The sequence below is a fragment of the Coregonus clupeaformis genome, chromosome 16, assembly GCF_020615455.1.
Source record: "Coregonus clupeaformis isolate EN_2021a chromosome 16, ASM2061545v1, whole genome shotgun sequence".
Taxonomy (NCBI): Eukaryota; Metazoa; Chordata; class Actinopteri; order Salmoniformes; family Salmonidae; genus Coregonus; species Coregonus clupeaformis.
Genome location: NC_059207.1, coordinates 21883871 through 21903833, shown reverse-complemented (window position 1 = coordinate 21903833; position 19963 = coordinate 21883871). Strand labels below are relative to the sequence as shown.

The following is a 19963-nucleotide window of genomic DNA, read 5'->3' as shown; positions in this document are numbered from 1 at the left end:
ATCGTCCACTTTTTATGTCTATTTGAAATGATGGGAATATGATCTACAGTGCCGTGAAAGTACTTTCAGATTTTCTCTATTGTAGCATATTTTTTTATACTGAATGTTATCAGATCTTCAACCAAAACCTAATATCAGATAATGGGAACCTTGAGTTTACAAATAACAAAAAGTATACTTATTTTATTTAATTAACAAAGGAATGCAACATACAATTCCCCACTCAATAACTGGTTGTGCTACCTTTAGCTGCAATGACTCCAACCAAATTCTGCCTGTAGTTGTTGATCAGTCTCTCACATCGCTGTGGAGGAATTTTGGCCCACTCTGCAGAACTACTTTAACTCAATGACATTTGTGGGTTTTCAAGCATGAACTGCTCGTGTCAGGTCCTGCCACAACATTTGAATGTGGTTTAGGTCTGGACTTTGACTACGCCATAACAGAACTTCATTTTTTATTTTTTTTTTTACAATTTTTATATAGACTTGATTGTGTGTTTTGGATCATTGTCTTGCTGCATGACCCAGCTGCGCTTCAGCTTCAGCTCACAGACGGATGGTCTGACATTCTCCTGTAGAATTCTCTGATACAGAGCAGAATTAATGGTTCCTTCTATTAAGGCAAGTCGTCCAGGTCCTGAGGCAGCAAAGCATCCCCAAACCATCACACCACCACCACGATGGTATGAGGTTCTTACTTTGGAATGCAGTGTTTGGTTTTCGCCGGACATAATGGGACCCGTATCGTCCAAAAAGTTGACTCTAGTTTGCGCCTTGAAGCACCTGGACGATCAAGACTCTTGGACAGATGACATGTGTCCCATTTATGACATGTGATGACATGACAATGACAATTATGACGTCATTATGATGACATGTGTCCCATTGGTCCTCTGTAGCTCAATTGGTAGAGCATGGCGCTTGTAACGCCAGGGTAGTGGGTTCGATCCCCGGGACCACCCATACACAAAAATGTATGCACGCATGACTGTAAGTCGCTTTGGATAAAAGCGTCTGCTAAATGGCATATTATTATTATGCCCTGGCTTGGAATTCACCAGTGTCTCTTTCCTTCATTAAAGCAGGGTGTTTTTTTTCTGGATCGAAATGAGGCTTGGGTGGTGGGCGTGGCAGGGGAGTGGCTATGGGCAGGGCCAATGGTGTGGTCACCGACCGAACATTTTTAGAGGCCCTACAGTTGGACACAGTGACAAAATGTAGCAGTTTTTAAAGCAAATTTCCTGCAATTCTACTAGGGATGTAACGATTCATCGATAACCCCAGGCAATATCAGTAGCCTAGTCAAACTGCACCCAGCTTCGTGAGGTAGGCAGCCTGTTCCTGATCTTGCACATCTGTTGTTGTTTTTTTCTTGACAACCTATGTAGTAATTCGCTAGGTTATTGTTATCTGTGTGCTGTTGAAAATTGTGTTTTACCTGAATAAAAAGTAAGCTACCAGAAGACAACTCATCTGGCGATACCTGCTTACAAATAGATGTTATTTATATTGTTCAGGTTCATCATCAGCAATAGTTTTGGTAATTTTGGTTTTAAACAATCCGTGTATACGGTCATTTTTAGATATGCGGGGTAAAGTTGATAATTTCATAACGGACCATTTTTGCGAGGCGCACTGCATGACCGAAGCAAGAGGAGAAGATCTCTCCAAGATTTTGAGATATGGGGGGGGGTGGGGGGGTGAAATCCAAAGTTTTGCTATATATTCATTAGCTGTGTCATAGCTAATTTGTAAACAATAAATATTGAATACATTACTAGCTCAAACACTACATCTGCAAAAATGACAAGTTAATTAGTGGGTGATGGTGATTTCAGAACCAAAGTGGGAAGACTCCCCCAGCCTCCCTTATGGCTCAGATCGGCTGCCTACATGGTACCACACACACACACACACCACACACCACACACACACACACACACACCACACACACACACCACACACACACACACCACACACACACACACACACACACACACACACACACACACACACACCACACACCACACACCACACACCACACACCACACACACACACACACACACACACCACACACCACACACCACACACCACACACCACACACCACACACCACACACACACACCACACACACACACCACACACACACACACCACACACACACCACACACACACACCACACACACACACCACACACACACACACACACACACACACACACACACACACACACACACACACACACACACACACAATAGACAGATCCAGCTCAGAGAGGCCCAGCTCATGAGCTCCATCAACAACAGATTTTAATTTAAGAATGGAAAAGGAATATGTTTATGCCACAAATGTTAGTGCATCGAATCGCATCAATTCATTCTCTAATCAAACCGAATCGTACCGCACTGAGATAACATTAGCAGTTTTTTTTAAGCCAATTTCCTGCAATTCTACACATTCTGCCATGGCTTATGCTGTCTGAGTGACTAAAACATGACCAAATCAATGGGGCCATCACAGAAATACTCCTGAATGCAGCATTTTTAGAATTTTAGATTTTCCCTGACGGTCTAGCTTTTATTTTAGTGATTGTTAGATCTCAAAGATGATCTTATTAAAATATCTAGGTCCATTATCTTTTCTACAAACGTATTTTGTTGTTGCTCTTTTAAGTTTACATGGTAAATGTTTTTCCATCCCGACAAGTATATAAAACAGCAATATTTTTGGGGTACAGAAAAAATCCTGTCAAGGGTTGAGTAGGAATCTACGCCTACATGTCTGTCTGAGCCTAGTGCACTCACGGCTACGCACACACACACACACACACACACACACACAACACACGCAACACACACACACACACTCAACACACACACACACACACACACACACAACACACACACACACTCAACACACACACACACACTGTCACAGCTGACCCCCTTCTCAACCCAACACACACCCTCAACTCCTCTTGCTCCCAATGACCCCTGGTGAACACCACATTCAGTAGCCACTAGGTCTCCCAATTACCCCTGGTGTCCCATGTCTCTCTCTCTCTCCCCCTCCCTCCTTATTTAGTGGTTTTAGTGAGGGAAACCATGAAAGGGAAGATGTTCTAAAACATCAGCATCCCTCTGAAGAGAGAGAGAGAGACCCATTTACCTCATTATGTTTCAAAAATAACCTGGCCCTAAGTAACATCTTGTAGACTGGCCAACGAAGACAGCACCATATTATACCCATAGGGAGAAACGTTAACTGCCTTCAAAAACACTGCGTGAAAATGGAATATCCCAATTGTCTTCTAATTTAGCTAAGTAGGCCAATTCAGAACTTTTGATCTGGTCTGGACTAAGACCGGTTAGCACTGTGGTGGTTGGCTCTTCTGTCCTGCTCAGAGTTCATCGAAAACAGGTTCAATATTTATTAGACAGCAATTAACATGTTTACCTCCCAGAGTGGAGCGTTACCTACTGACCTAGTGGCACTAGCCAACGCCGTGCCAACTGCATAATGACATGACAGTGTTGATATCTCTATACCCATAAGGACATGACAGTGTTGATATCTCTAGAACTTCCTATAATGACGACAGTGTTGATATCTCTAGAACTTTTCAGACTAGCCAACGCCGTGCCAACTGCATAAGGACATGACAGTGTTGTCATATCTCTGTTAGTAGGGGTGTAACGGTTCACCAAAACCATGGTCCGGTACGTTTTGGTCACTGTTCGGTTCCGGTACAGCAAAAAAAATAAATGAAATGGCAACAGTTACTGTAGTACATTAGATATACAGGTTATGTCTTTTTTAATAAGTATAGCACCTTATATGTAGGCCTTAGTTCCAGCTTCTGTGACATCATTCATAATGTTCCTGGCGTTGTCTGTGACATCATTCATAATATTCCTGGCATTGTCTGTGACATCATTCATAATGTTCCTGGCGTTGTCTGTGACATCATTCATAATGTTCCTGGCATTGTCTGTGACATCATTCATAATGTTCCTGGCAAACGTGGTCCTCTGTAGCTCAGCTGGTAGAGCACGGCGCTTGTAACGCCAAGGTAGTGGGTTCAATCCCCGGGACCACCCATACACAAAAATGTATGCACGCATGACTGTAAGTCGCTTTGGATAAAAGCGTCTGCTAAATGGCATATTATATTATTATTATTGTCTGTGACAGGGATTGTTATGTTGTGCCTCGCAACTTTCCACTCTGACACTTGTGACTCCCTCAAAGGGAATAAAACAAATAATTGACAACTTTGTCTATGGCTTGCTTATAAGAGTGGGTGTACCACCCGTTTTTAGGGGAGTTTCCCTTTTTTTAGAGGTGTTCCCCTTTTTTTATGGGGGGTTTTCCCCTGTTTTTATAAGAGTGGGTGTACCACCTGTTTGCTTATAAGAGTGGGTGTACCACCTGTTTGCTGAAATGGGTGGAAGAGGGAAGCTCGTGACGTGACTCCAGCACTTTGACCAGGTGCTAAAACACCCTGTTCTCAACCACCGAGAATATACCGCATATCTGTGGCTATAAACACACCTGTTGTAATTTCTTTGGCCCAGTCAGAAATCAGCTGCCAGGCGCTGCTTGGATGTTCACAGTGTGGACCGAACTGAGGTCGCCGTACCGAACGGTTCGGTACAAATACGTGTACCATTACACCCCTAATCAATAGCATGTAGCATTGCTCCAATAGCATGTAGCATTGCTCCAATAGCATGTAGCATTGCTCCAATAGCATGTAGCATTGCTCCAATAGCATGTAGCATTGCGTCAGTAGAATACAGTCGTGGTCAAAAGTTTTGAGAATGACACAAATACTAATTTTCACAAAAGTCTGCTGCCTCAGTTTTGATGATGGCAATTTGCATATACTCCAGAATGTCATGAAGAGTGATCAGATGAATTGCAATTAATTGCAAAGTCCCTCTTTGCCATGAAAATGAACTTAATCATCCCCCAAAAAACAATTCCACTGCATTTCAGCCCTGCCACAAAAGGACCAGCTGCCAGTGATTCTCTTTAACACAGGTGAGAGTGTTGACGAGGACAAGGCTGGAGATCACTCTGTCATGCTGATTGGGTTAGAATAACAGACTGGAAGCTTCAAAAGGAGGGTGGTGCTTGAAATCATTGTTCTTCCTCTGTTAACCATGGTTACCTGCAAGGAAACACGTGCCGCCATCATTGCTTTGCACAAAAAGGGCTTTACAGGGAAGGATATTGCTGCTAGTAAGATTGCACCTAAATCAACCATTTATCGGATCATCAAGAACTTCAAGGAGAGAGGTTCAATTGTTTTGAAGAAGGCGTCAGGGCGACCTGAAAGTCCAGCAAGCGCCAGGACCGTCTCCTAAAGTTGATTCAGCTGCGGGATCGGGCCACCACCAGTTCAGAGCTTGCTCAGGAATGGCAGCAGGCAGGTGTGAGTGCATCTGCACGCACAGTGAGGTGAAGGCTTTTGGAGGATGGCCTGGTGTCAAGAAGGGCAGCAAAGAAGCCACTTCTCTCCAGGAAAAACATCAGGGACAGACTGATATTCTGCAAAAGGTACAGGGATTGGACTGCTGAGGACTGGGGTAAAGTCATTTTCTCTGATGAATCCCCTTTCCGATTGTTTGGGGCATCCGGAAAAAAGCTTGTCCAGAGAAGACAAGGTGAACGCTACCATCAGTCCTGTGTCATGCCAACAGTAAAGCATCCTGAGACCATTCATGTGTGGGGTTGCTTCTCAGCCAAGGGAGTGGGCTCACTCACATTTTTGCCTAAGAACACAGCCATGAATAAAGAATGGTACCAACACATCCTCTGAGAGCAACTTCTCCCAACCATCCAAGAACAGTTTGGTGACGAACAATGCCTTTTCCAGCATGATGGAGCACGTTGCCATAAGGCAAAAGTGATAACTAAGTGGCTCGGGGAACAAAACATCGAAATGTTAGGTCCATGGCCAGGAAACTCCCCAGACCTTAATCCCATTGAGAACTTGTGGTCGACCCTCAAGAGGCGGGTGGACAAACAAAACCCCACAAACTCCAAGCATTGATTCTGCAAGAATGAGCTGCCATCAGTCAGGATGTGGCCCAGAAGTTAATTGACAGCATGCCAGGGCAGATTGCAGAGGTCTTGAAAAAGTCAACACTGCAAATATTGACTCTTTGCATAAACTTAATGTAATTGTCAATAAAAAGCATTTGACACCGTATGGAATGCTTGTAATTATACTTCAGTATACCATAGTAACATCTAAACAAAAATATCTAAAAACACTGAAGCAGCGAACTTTGTGAAGACCAATACTTGTGTCATTCTCAAAACTTTTGACCACGACTGTAGAATTGCATCATGTAGCATCTACAGCATGTACGCTATTTCTGTTGTGTAAAATACACCTAGAGGCCTAGATCATGCCCCAATGTTGATCCATGTTGATATTGTCTGCCAAGCGTTTATGTAGTTTGAAGATTTTCAATGTTTCCTCGGGATATGCAACCAAAAAAAAAACATCAAGCGCTATGATGAAACTGTCTCTCCATGAGGACCGCCACAGGAAAGGAAGACCCAGAGTTAACTCTGCTGCAGAGGATAAGTTCAATAGAGTTACCAGCCTCAGAAATTGGGAGGGACACCACGGTAATTAACAAGGCACACCTGCTAATTGAAATGCATTCCAGGTGACTACCTCATGAAACTGGTTGAGAGAATGCCAAGAGTCTGCAAAGCTGTCATCAAGGCAAAGGGTGGCTACTTTGAAGAATCTCAAATATAAAATATTTGGTGTGTTATTTCATAGTTTTGATGTCTTCACTATTATTCTACAATGTAGAAAATAGTAAAAAATAAAGAAAAACCCTTGAATACGTAGGTGTGTCAACCATATTAATATAATGATTCTACTGGGTGTGACTGAATGGGGCATTGCTTTCAGTGCAAGTTGCAAAATTATTTAAACTTTCCCACATTTCCTGATTTTCCAGAAATCCCTGTTGGAGGAGATCATATGTAGGCTAGCCAGTTTTTATTCCAGGTCTATACTCCAGTACTGTAGCGTAATGACTAGTCTAATCTAGTATCTTTAGATCTATACTCCAGTACTGTAGCGGAATGACTAGTCTAATCTAGTATCTTTAGATCTATACTCCAGTAATGTAGCATAATGACTAGTCTAATCTAGTATCTTTAGATCTATACTCCAGTACTGTAGCATAATGACTAGTCTAATCTAGTATCTTTAGATCTATACTCCAGTACTGTAGCATAATGACTAGTCTAATCTAGTATCTTTAGATCTATACTCCAGTACTGTAGCATAATGACTAGTCTAATCTAGTATCTTTAGATCTATACTCCAGTAATGTAGCATAATGACTAGTCTAATCTAGTATCTTTAGATCTATACTCCAGTACTGTAGCATAATGACTAGTCTAATCTAGTATCTTTAGATCTATACTCCAGTACTGTAGCATAATGACTAGTCTAATCTAGTATCTTTAGATCTATACTCCAGTACTGTAGCATAATGACTAGTCTAATCTAGTATCTTTAGATCTATACTCCAGTACTGTAGCATAATGACTAGTCTAATCTAGTATCTTTAGATCTATACTCCAGTACTGTAGCATAATGACTAGTCTAATCTAGTATCTTTAGATCTATACTCCAGTACTGTAGCATAATTACTAGTCTAATCTAGTATCTTTAGATCTATCTCCAGTACTGTAGCAGAATGACTAGTCTAATCTAGTATCTTTAGATCTATACTCCAGTACTGTAGCATAATGACTAGTCTAATCTAGTATCTTTAGATCTATACTCCAGTACTGTAGCAGAATGACTAGTCTAATCTAGTATCTTTAGATCTATACTCCAGTACTGTAGCAGAATTACTAGTCTAATCTAGTATATTTAGATCATGGCTGCATTGTTTTTCTTTGTTGCTGACACACTAGTATTTCTACTATACAGTAGTATTTCTACTATACAGTAGTATTTCTAGTCTGACTTGCTCCCTCCCTCGCTCCTTTCTCCTGTGTGTGTGTGTGTGTGTGTGTGTGTGTGTGTGTCAGGAGACAGATGGAGAGGACAGACTGGGCCTGCCTGGAGAGGCTGGAGGAGATGGAGACAGTGAGTCTAAAGCAGACACCCCATGCGTTCCTCCCTCCACAGCAGACCACACTCCACAGTTCCTGAAAGAGGCCGTGGAGGGCCTCAACCCCAGGTAACACACACACAAACATCCTCACAGGACAGCGAGGGTAGAGAGAGAGAGGTGGGATGTACCTCTATACTACACATTGAATGCACTATAATAACCATTCCCAGAAATGTGTTTTGAGCCACACACACAAACATAACGTTTGGGTTACGACCAGCATTATAGAGTAATGAGAGGTGAGGGACACCATGGTAGTCCAGCATTATAGAGTAATGAGAGGTGAGGGACACCATGGTAGTCCAGCATTATAGAGTAATGAGAGGTGAGGGACACCATGGTAGTCCAGCATTATAGAGTAATGAGAGGTGAGGGACACCACGGTAGTCCAGCATTATAGAGTAATGAGAGGTGAGGGACACCATGGTAGTCCACCATTATAGAGTAATGAGAGGTGAGGGGACACCATGGTAGTCCAGCATTATAGAGTAATGAGAGGTGAGAGACACCGTGGTAGTCCAGCATTATAGAGTAATGAGAGGTGAGGGACACCATGGTAGTCCAGCATTATAGAGTAATGAGAGGTGAGGGACACCACGGTAGTCCAGCATTATAGAGTAATGAGAGGTGAGGGACACCGTGGTAGTCCAGCATTATAGAGTAATGAGAGGTGAGGGACACCATGGTAGTCTACCATTATAGAGAGTAATGAGAGGTGAGGGACACCACGGTAGTCTACCATTATAGAGTAATGAGAGGTGAGGGACACCACGGTAGTCCAGCATTATAGAGTAATGAGAGGTGAGAGGGACACCACGGTAGTCCAGCATTATAGAGTAATGAGAGGTGAGGGACACCACGGTAGTCCAGCATTATAGAGTAATGAGAGGTGAGGGACACCATGGTAGTCCAGCATTATAGAGTAATGAGAGGTGAGGGACACCACGGTAGTCCAGCATTATAGAGTAATGAGAGGTGAAGGACACCATGGTAGTCCAGCATTATAGAGTAATGAGAGGTGAGGGACACCATGGTAGTCCAGCATTATAGAGTAATGAGAGGTGAGGGACACCATGGTAGTCCAGCATTATAGAGTAATGAGAGGTGAGGGACACCATGGTAGTCCAGCATTATAGAGTAATGAGAGGTGAGGGACACCATGGTAGTCCAGCATTATAGAGTAATGAGAGGTGAGGGACACCATGGTAGTCCAGCATTATAGAGTAATGAGAGGTGAGGGACACCATGGTAGTCCAGCATTATAGAGTAATGAGAGGTGAGGGACACCACGGTAGTCCAGCATTATAGAGTAATGAGAGGTGAGGGACACCACGGTAGTCCAGCATTATAGAGTATTTATTTATTTATTTATTTATTTATTTTTTTGGTCATTTAGCAGACGCTCTTATCCAGAGCGACTTACAGGAGCAATTAGGGTTAAGTGCCTTGCTCAAGGGCACATCGACAGATTTTTCACCTAGTCGGCTCGGGGATTAGAACCAGCGACCTTTCGGTTACTGGCACAACGCTCTTAACCACTAAGCTACCTGCCGCCCAGTAATGTAATGAGAGGTGAGGGACACCACTGTAGTCCAGCATTATAGAGTAATGAGAGGTGAGGGACACCATGGTAGTCAGCATTATAGAAGTAATGAGAGGTGAGGGACACCACGGTAGTCCAGCATTATAGAGTAATGAGAGGTGAGGACACCACGGTAGTCCAGCATTATAGAGTAATGAGAGGTGAGGGACACCATGGTAGTCCAGCATTATAGAGTAATGAGAGGTGAGAGACACCATGGTAGTCCAGCATTATAGAGTAATGAGAGGTGAGGGGACACCACGGTAGTCCAGCATTATAGAGTAATGAGAGGTGAGGGACACCGTGGTAGTCCAGCATTATAGAGTAATGAGAGGTGAGGGACACCATGGTAGTCTACCATTATAGAGTAATGAGAGGTGAGGGACACCATGGTAGTCCAGCATTATAGAGTAATGAGAGGTGAGGGACACCATGGTAGTCCAGCATTATACAGTAATGAGAGGTGAGGGACACCACGGTAGTCCAGCATTATAGAGTAATGAGAGGTGAGGGACACCACGGTAGTCCAGCATTATAGAGTAATGAGAGGTGAGGGACACCACGGTAGTCCAGCATTATAGAGTAATGAGAGGTGAGGGACACCACGGTAGTCCAGCATTATAGAGTAATGAGAGGTGAGGGACACCACGGTAGTCTACCATTATAGAGTAATGAGAGGTGAGGGACACCATGGTAGTCCAGCATTATAGAGTAATGAGAGGTGAGGGACACCATGGTAGTCCAGCATTATAGAGTAATGAGAGGTGAGGGACACCATGGTAGTCCAGCATTATAGAGTAATGAGAGGTGAGGGACACCACGGTAGTCCAGCATTATAGAGTAATGAGAGGTGAGGGACACCACGGTAGTCCAGCATTATAGAGTAATGAGAGGTGAGGGACACCATGGTAGTCCAGCATTATAGAGTAATGAGAGGTGAGGGACACCACGGTAGTCCAGCATTATAGAGTAATGAGAGGTGAGGGGACAACCATGGTAGTCCAGCATTATAGAGTAATGAGAGGTGAGGGACACCACGGTAGTCCAGCATTATAGAGTAATGAGAGGTGAGGGACACCATGGTAGTCTACCATTATAGAGTAATGAGAGGTGAGGGACACCATGGTAGTCCAGCATTATAGAGTAATGAGAGGTGAGGGACACCATGGTAGTCCAGCATTATAGAGTAATGAGAGTGAGGAACACCATGGTAGTCCAGCATTATAGAGTAATGAGAGGTGAGGGACACCATGGTAGTCCAGCATTATAGAGTAATGAGAGGTGAGGGACACCACGGTAGTCCAGCATTATAGAGTATTTATTTATTTATTTATTTTTTTGGTCATTTAGCAGACGCTCTTATCCAGAGGACTTACAGAGCAATTAGGGTTAGTGCCTTGCTAGGGCACTCGACAGATTTTCACCTAGTCGGCTCGAGGGATTAGAACCAGCGACCTTTCGTTACTAGCTGTACACGCTCTTAACCACTAAGCTACCTGCCGCCCAGTAATGTAATGAGAGGTGAGGGACACCACTGTAGTCCAGCATTATAGAGTAATGAGAGGTGAGGGACACCATGGTAGTCCAGCATTATAGAGTAATGAGAGGTGAGGGACACCACGGTAGTCCAGCATTATAGAGTAATGAGAGGTGAGGGACACCACGGTAGTCCAGCATTATAGAGTAATGAGAGGTGAGGGACACCATGGTAGTCCAGCATTATAGAGTAATGAGAGGTGAGGGACACCATGGTAGTCCAGCATTATAGAGTAATGAGAGGTGAGGGACACCATGGATAATCCTGAATGAATCGTGAAAAAGTTCATTTGGTGGTACGCACATGTCATGCCCCAAAAAAATGCTAACCTCCCCTGTCTTGGGGGTATGATATTTGTGCGTCTAACTTTCTCACTCATCATTATTCACGGTTCATTCAGGACTATCCGTAACCATGGTAGCATCCACATTAATGTTGTAAGTGTTTAGAAACATATTATATTCTTATAGTGAATTTGTCCAGTACTTTTGGTCCCCTAAGATAGGGGGACTATGTATAAACATTGCTGTAATTTCTAAACGGTTCGGCCGATATGGATGAAAATACCCTCAAATTAAAGTTGACAGTGTGCACTTTAACCTCAGGGTCATTGTATAATTTCAAATCCAACGTGCTGGAGTACAGAGCCAAAACAACAAAATATATGTCACTGTCCCAATACTGTTGGACGTCACTGTAGGTGTCCAATGACCGATAGCTTTGTTCAACTGCAAAAAACAGGATAGCTTTGTTTTAAAGACTGTGTATAGATAATGGGGTTTTATGTAGGCCTACAATGTTGTTTGCGTGTATTGATGGTTTTGTGTGTATCTGTGTGTATTGATGGGTCTGTGTGTATCTGTGTCTCTGTTTCCAGGTGGAAGAACTGCTGTATACGAGGTGTTCTGTCCATGGCCATGATATCAGGATTCTTCATGATGATCTACCTTGGACCTGTCATGCTCATATTAGTGGTAGGTGGCTTTATAACATCATGTTCATATTAGTGGTAGGTGGCTTTATAACATCATGTTCATATTAGTGGTAGGTGGCTTTATAACATCATGTTCATATTAGTGGTAGATGGCTTTATAACATCATGTTCATATTAGTGGTAGGTGGCTTTATAACATCATGTTCATATTAGTGGTAGGTGGCTTTATAACATCATGTTCATATTAGTGGTAGGTGGCTTTATAACATCATGTTCATATTAGTGGTAGGTGGCTTTATAACATCATGTTCATATTAGTGGTAGGTGGCTTTATGACCATGTTCATATTAGTGGTAGGTGGCTTTATAACATCATGTTCATATTAGTGGTAGATGGCTTTATAACATCATGTTCATATTAGTGGTAGGTGGCTTTATGACTCATGTTCATATTAGTGGTAGGTGGCTTTATAACATCATGTTCATATTAGTGGTAGGTGGCTTTATAACATCATTTTCATATTAGTGGTAGGTGGCTTTATAACATCATGTTCATATTAGTGGTAGGTGGCTTTATGACGTTCATATTAGTGGTAGGTGGCTTTATAACATCATGTTCATATTAGTGGTAGGTGGCTTTATAACATGCTCATATTAGTGGTAGGTGGCTTTATAACATGCTCATATTAGTGGTAGGTGGCTTTATAACATCATGTTCATATTAGTGGTAGGTGGCTTTATAACATCATGTTCATATTAGTGGTAGGTGGCTTTATAACATCATGTTCATATTAGTGGTAGGTGGCTTTATAACATAATGTTCATATTAGTGGTAGGTAGCTTTATAACATGTTCATATTATTGGTATGTGGCTTTATAACATGCTCATATTAGTGGTAGGTGGCTTTATAACATCATGTTCATATTAGTGGTAGGTGGCTTTATAACATCATGTTCATATTAGTGGTAGGTGGCTTTAACTTCATGTTCATATTAGTGGTAGGTGGCTTTATAACTTCATGTTCATATTAGTGGTAGGTGGCTTTATAACATCATGTTCATATAAGTGGTAGATGGCTTTATGACATCATGTTCATATTAGTGGTAGGTGGCTTTATAACATAATGTTCATATTAGTGGTAGGAGGCTTTATAACATCATGTTCATATTAGTGGTAGGTGGCTTTATGACGTTCATATTAGTGGTAGGTGGCTTTATAACATCATGTTCATATTAGTGGTAGGTGGCTTTATAACATCATGTTCATATTAGTGGTAGGTGGCTTTATAACATCATGTTCATATTAGTGGTAGGTGGCTTTATAACATCATGTTCATATTAGTGGTAGGTGGCTTTATAACATCATGTTCATATTAGTGGTAGGTGGCTTTATAACGTCATGTTCATATTAGTGGTAGGTGGCTTTATAACATCATGTTCATATTAGTGGTAGGTGGCTTTATAACATCATGTTCATATTAGTGGTAGGTGGCTTTATAACATCATGTTCATATTAGTGGTAGGTGGCTTTATAACATCATGTTCATATTAGTGGTAGGAGGCTTTATAACATCATGTTCATATTAGTGGTAGGTGGCTTTATAACATCATGTTCATATTAGTGGTAGGTGGCTTTATAACATCATGTTCATATTAGTGGTAGGTGGCTTTATAACATCATGTTCATATTAGTGGTAGGTGGCTTCATAACATCATGTTCATATTAGTGGTAGGTGGCTTTATAACATCATGTTCATATTAGTGGTAGGTGGCTTTATAACATCATGTTCATATTAGTGGTAGGTGGCTTTATAACATCATGTTCATATTAGTGGTAGGTGGCTTTATAACATCATGTTCATATTAGTGGTAGGTGGCTTTATAACATCATGTTCATATTAGTGGTAGGTGGCTTGATGACGTTCATATTAGTGGTAGGTGGCTTTATAACATCATGTTCATATTAGTGGTAGGTGGCTTTATAACATCATGTTCATATTAGTGGTAGGTGGCTTTATAACATCATGTTCATATTAGTGGTCGGTGGCTTTAACATCATGTTCATATTAGTGGTAGGAGGCTTTATAACATCATGTTCATATTAGTGGTAGGTGGCTTTATAACATCATGTTCATATTAGTGGTAGGTGGCTTTATGACATTCATATTAGTGGTAGGTGGCTTTATGACGTTCATATTAGTGGTAGGTGGCTTTATAACATGCTCATATTAGTGGTAGGTGGCTTTATAACTTCACGTTCATATTAGTGGTAGGTGGCTTTATGACATTCATATTAGTGGTAGGTGGCTTTATAACATCATGTTCATATTAGTGGTAGGTGGCTTTATAACATCATGTTCATATTAGTGGTAGGTGGCTTTATAACATCATGTTCATATTAGTGGTAGGTGGCTTTATAACATCATGTTCATATTAGTGGTAGGTGGCTTTATAACATCGTTCATATTAGTGGTAGGTGGCTTTATAACATCATGTTCATATTAGTGGTAGGTGGCTTTATAACATCATGTTCATATTAGTGGTAGGTGGCTTTATAACATCATGTTCATATTAGTGGTAGGTGGCTTTATAACATCATGTTCATATTAGTGGTAGGTGGCTTTATAACATCATGTTCATATTAGTGGTAGGTGGCTTTATAACATCATGTTCATATTAGTGGTAGGTGGCTTTATAACATCATGTTCATATTAGTGGTAGGTGGCTGTATGACATCATGTTCATATTAGTGGTAGGTGGCTTTATAACATCATGTTCATATTAGTGGTAGGTGGCTTTATAGCATCATGTTCATATTAGTGGTAGGTGGCTTTATAACATCATGTTCATATTAGTGGTAGGTGGCTTTATAACATCATGTTCATATTAGTGGTAGGTGGCTTTATAACATCATGTTCATATTAGTGGTAGGTGGCTTTATAACATCATGTTCATATTAGTGGTAGGTGGCTTTATAACATCATGTTCATATTAGTGGTAGGTGGCTTTATGACATCATGTTCATATTAGTGGTAGGTGGCTGTATGACATCATGTTCATATTAGTGGTAGGTGGCTTTATAACATCATGTTCATATTAGTGGTAGGTGGCTTTATAACATCATGTTCATATTAGTGGTAGGTGGCTTTATAACATCATGTTCATATTAGTGGTAGGTGGCTTTATAACATCATGTTCATATTAGTGGTAGGTGGCTTTATGACATGTTCATATTAGTGGTAGGTGGCTTTATAACATCATGTTCATATTAGTGGTAGGTGGCTTTATAACATCATGTTCATATTAGTGGTAGGTGGCTTTATAACATCATGTTCATATTAGTGGTAGGTGGCTTTATAACATCATGTTCATATTAGTGGTAGGTGGCTTTATAACATGTTCATATTAGTGGTAGGTGGCTTTATAACATCATGTTCATATTAGTGGTAGGTGGCTTTATAACATCATGTTCATATTAGTGGTAGGTGGCTTTATAACATCATGTTCATATTAGTGGTAGGTGGCTTTATAACATCATGTTCATATTAGTGGTAGGTGGCTTTATAACATCATGTTCATATTAGTGGTAGGTGGCTTTATAACATCATGTTCATATTAGTGGTAGGTGGCTTTATAACATCATGTTCATATTAGTGGTAGGTGGCTTTATAACATCATGTTCATATTAGTGGTAGGTGGCTTTATGACATGTTCATATTAGTGGTAGGTGGCTTTATAACATCATGTTCATATTAGTGGTAGGTGGCTTTATGACATCATGTTCATATTAGTGGTAGGTGGCTTTATAACATCATGTTCATATTAGTGGTAGGTGGCTTTATAACATCATGTTCATATTAGTGGTAGGTGGCTTTATAACATCTGTTCATATTAGTGGTAGGTGGCTTTATGACGTTCATATTAGTGGTAGGTGGCTTTATAACATCATGTTCATATCAGTGGTAGGTGGCTTTATAACATCATGTTCATATTAGTGGTAGGTGGCTTTATAACTTAATGTTCATATTAGTGGTAGGTGGCTTTATAACATCATGTTCATATCAGTGGTAGGTGGCTTTATAACATCATGTTCATATTAGTGGTAGGTGGCTTTATAACATGTTCATATTAGTGGTAGGTGGCTTTATAACATCATGTTCATATTAGTGGTAGGTGGCTTTATGACATCATGTTCATATTAGTGGTAGGTGGCTTTATAACATCATGTTCATATTAGTGGTAGGTGGCTTTATAACATCATGTTCATATTAGTGGTAGGTGGCTTTATAACATCATGTTCATATTAGTGGTAGGTGGCTTTATAACATCATGTTCATATTAGTGGTAGGTGGCTTTATGACATCATGTTCATATTAGTGGTAGGTGGCTTTATAACATCATGTTCATATTAGTGGTAGGTGGCTTTATAACATCATGTTCATATTAGTGGTAGGTGGCTTTATAACATCGTTCATATTAGTGGTAGGTGGCTTTATAACATCATGTTCATATTAGTGGTAGGTGGCTTTATAACATCATGTTCATATTAGTGGTAGGTGGCTTTATAACATCATGTTCATATTAGTGGTAGGTGGCTTTATAACATCATGTTCATATTAGTGGTAGGTGGCTTTATAACATCATGTTCATATTAGTGGTAGGTGGCTTTATAACATCATGTTCATATTAGTGGTAGGTGGCTTTATGACATGCTCATATTAGTGGTAGGTGGCTTTATAACATCATGTTCATATTAGTGGTAGGTGGCTTTATAACATCATGTTCATATTAGTGGTAGGTGGCTTTATAACATCATGTTCATATTAGTGGTAGGTGGCTTTATAACATCATGTTCATATTAGTGGTAGGTGGCTTTATAACATCATGTTCATATTAGTGGTAGGTGGCTTTATAACATATGTTCATATTAGTGGTAGGTGGCTTTATAACATCATGTTCATATTAGTGGTAGGTGGCTTTATAACATCATGTTCATATTAGTGGTAGGTGGCTTTATAACATCATGTTCATATTAGTGGTAGGTGGCTTTATAACATCATGTTCATATTAGTGGTAGGTGGCTTTATAACATCATGTTCATATTAGTGGTAGGTGGCTTTATAACATCATGTTCATATTAGTGGTAGGTGGCTTTATAACATCATGTTCATATTAGTGGTAGGTGGCTTTATAACATCATGTTCATATTAGTGGTAGGTGGCTTTATGACATCATGTTCATATTAGTGGTAGGTGGCTTTATAACATCATGTTCATATTAGTGGTAGGTGGCTTTATAACATCATGTTCATATTAGTGGTAGGTGGCTTTATGACATTCATATTAGTGGTAGGTGGCTTTATAACATCATGTTCATATTAGTGGTAGGTGGCTTTATAACATCATGTTCATATTAGTGGTAGGTGGCTTTATAACATCATGTTCATATTAGTGGTAGGTGGCTTTATAACATCATGTTCATATTAGTGGTAGGTGGCTTTATAACATCATGTTCATATTAGTGGTAGGTGGCTTTATAACATCATGTTCATATTAGTGGTAGGTGGCTTTATAACATCATGTTCATATTAGTGGTAGGTGGCTTTATAACATGTTCATATTAGTGGTAGGTGGCTTTATAACATCATGTTCATATTAGTGGTAGGTGGCTTTATAACATCATGTTCATATTAGTGGTAGGTGGCTTTATAACATCATGTTCATATTAGTGGTAGGTGGCTTTATAACATCATGTTCATATTAGTGGTAGGTGGCTTTATAACATCATGTTCATATTAGTGGTAGGTGGCTTTATAACATCATGTTCGTATTAGTGGTAGGTGGCTTTATGACATCATGTTCATATTAGTGGTAGGTGGCTTTATAACATCATGTTCATATTAGTGGTAGGTGGCTTTATAACATCATGTTCATATTAGTGGTAGGTGGCTTTATAACATCATGTTCATATTAGTGGTAGGTGGCTTTATAACATCATGTTCATATTAGTGGTAGGTGGCTTTATAACATCATGTTCATATTAGTGGTAGGTGGCTTTATAACATCATGTTCATATTAGTGGTAGGTGGCTTTATAACATCATGTTCATATTAGTGGTAGGTGGCTTTATGACGTTCATATTAGTGGTAGGTGGCTTTATAACATCATGTTCATATTAGTGGTAGGTGGCTTTATAACATCATGTTCATATTAGTGGTAGGTGGCTTTATAACATCATGTTCATATTAGTGGTAGGTGGCTTTATAACATCATGTTCATATTAGTGGTAGGTGGCTTTATGAACGTTCATATTAGTGGTAGGTGGCTTTATAACATCATGTTCATATTAGTGGTAGGTGGCTTTATAACATCATGTTCATATTAGTGGTAGGTGGCTTTATGACATCGTTCATATTAGTGGTAGGTGGCTTTATAACATCATGTTCATATTAGTGGTAGGTGGCTTTATAACATCATGTTCATATTAGTGGTAGGTGGCTTTATAACATCATGTTCATATTAGTGGTAGGTGGCTTTATAACATCATGTTCATATTAGTGGTAGGTGGCTTTATAACATCATGTTCATATTAGTGGTAGGTGGCTTTATAACATCATGTTCATATTAGTGGTAGGTGGCTTTATAACATCATGTTCATATTAGTGGTAGGTGGCTTTATGACATCATGTTCATATTAGTGGTAGGTGGCTTTATAACATCATGTTCATATTAGTGGTAGGTGGCTTTATAGCATGTTCATATTAGTGGTAGGTGGCTTTATAACATCATGTTCATATTAGTGGTAGGTGGCTTTATAACATCATGTTCATATTAGTGGTAGGTGGCTTTATAACATCATGTTCATATTAGTGGTAGGTGGCTTTATAACATCATGTTCATATTAGTGGTAGGTGGCTTTATAACATCATGTTCATATTAGTGGTAGGTGGCTTTATAACATCATGTTCATATTAGTGGTAGGTGGCTTTATAACATCATGTTCATATTAGTGGTAGGTGGCTTTATAACATCATGTTCATATTAGTGGTAGGTGGCTTTATAACATCATGTTCATATTAGTGGTAGGTGGCTTTATAACATCATGTTCATATTAGTGGTAGGTGGCTTTATAACATCATGTTCATATTAGTGGTAGGTGGCTTTATAACATCATGTTCATATTAGTGGTAGGTGGCTTTATAACATCATGTTCATATTAGTGGTAGGTGGCTTTATGACATGATGTTCATATTAGTGGTAGGTGGCTTTATAACATCATGTTCATATTAGTGGTAGGTGGCTTTATAACATCATGTTCATATTAGTGGTAGGTGGCTTTATGACATGATGTTCATATTAGTGGTAGGTGGCTTTATAACATCATGTTCATATTAGTGGTAGGTGGCTTTATAGCATCATGTTCATATTAGTGGTAGGTGGCTTTATAACATCATGTTCATATTAGTGGTAGGTGGCTTTATGACGTCTGTTCATATTAGTGGTAGGTGGCTTTATAACATCATGTTCATATTAGTGGTAGGTGGCTTTATAACATCATGTTCATATTAGTGGTAGGTGGCTTCATAACATCATGTTCATATTAGTGGTAGGTGGCTTTATAACATCATGTTCATATTAGTGGTAGGTGGCTTTATGACGTTCATATTAGTGGTAGGTGGCTTTATAACATGTTCATATAAGTGGTAGGTGGCTTTATAACATGTTCATATTAGTGGTAGGT

General features: G+C 40.0%; 1 protein-coding gene across 1 annotated transcript in view; it reads left to right on the top strand.

The window, feature by feature from the left end:
• The window catches only part of LOC121584482 (phosphatidate cytidylyltransferase 1), a 91616-nt gene that overhangs the window by 21232 nt on the left and 50421 nt on the right, over positions 1–19963 (top strand). The window contains exons 2-3 of the mRNA XM_041900376.2: positions 8086–8237; positions 12168–12264. Of these exons, the coding sequence (XP_041756310.1) occupies positions 8086–8237; positions 12168–12264 (249 nt within the window). The remainder of the gene's footprint in view (positions 1–8085; positions 8238–12167; positions 12265–19963) is intronic.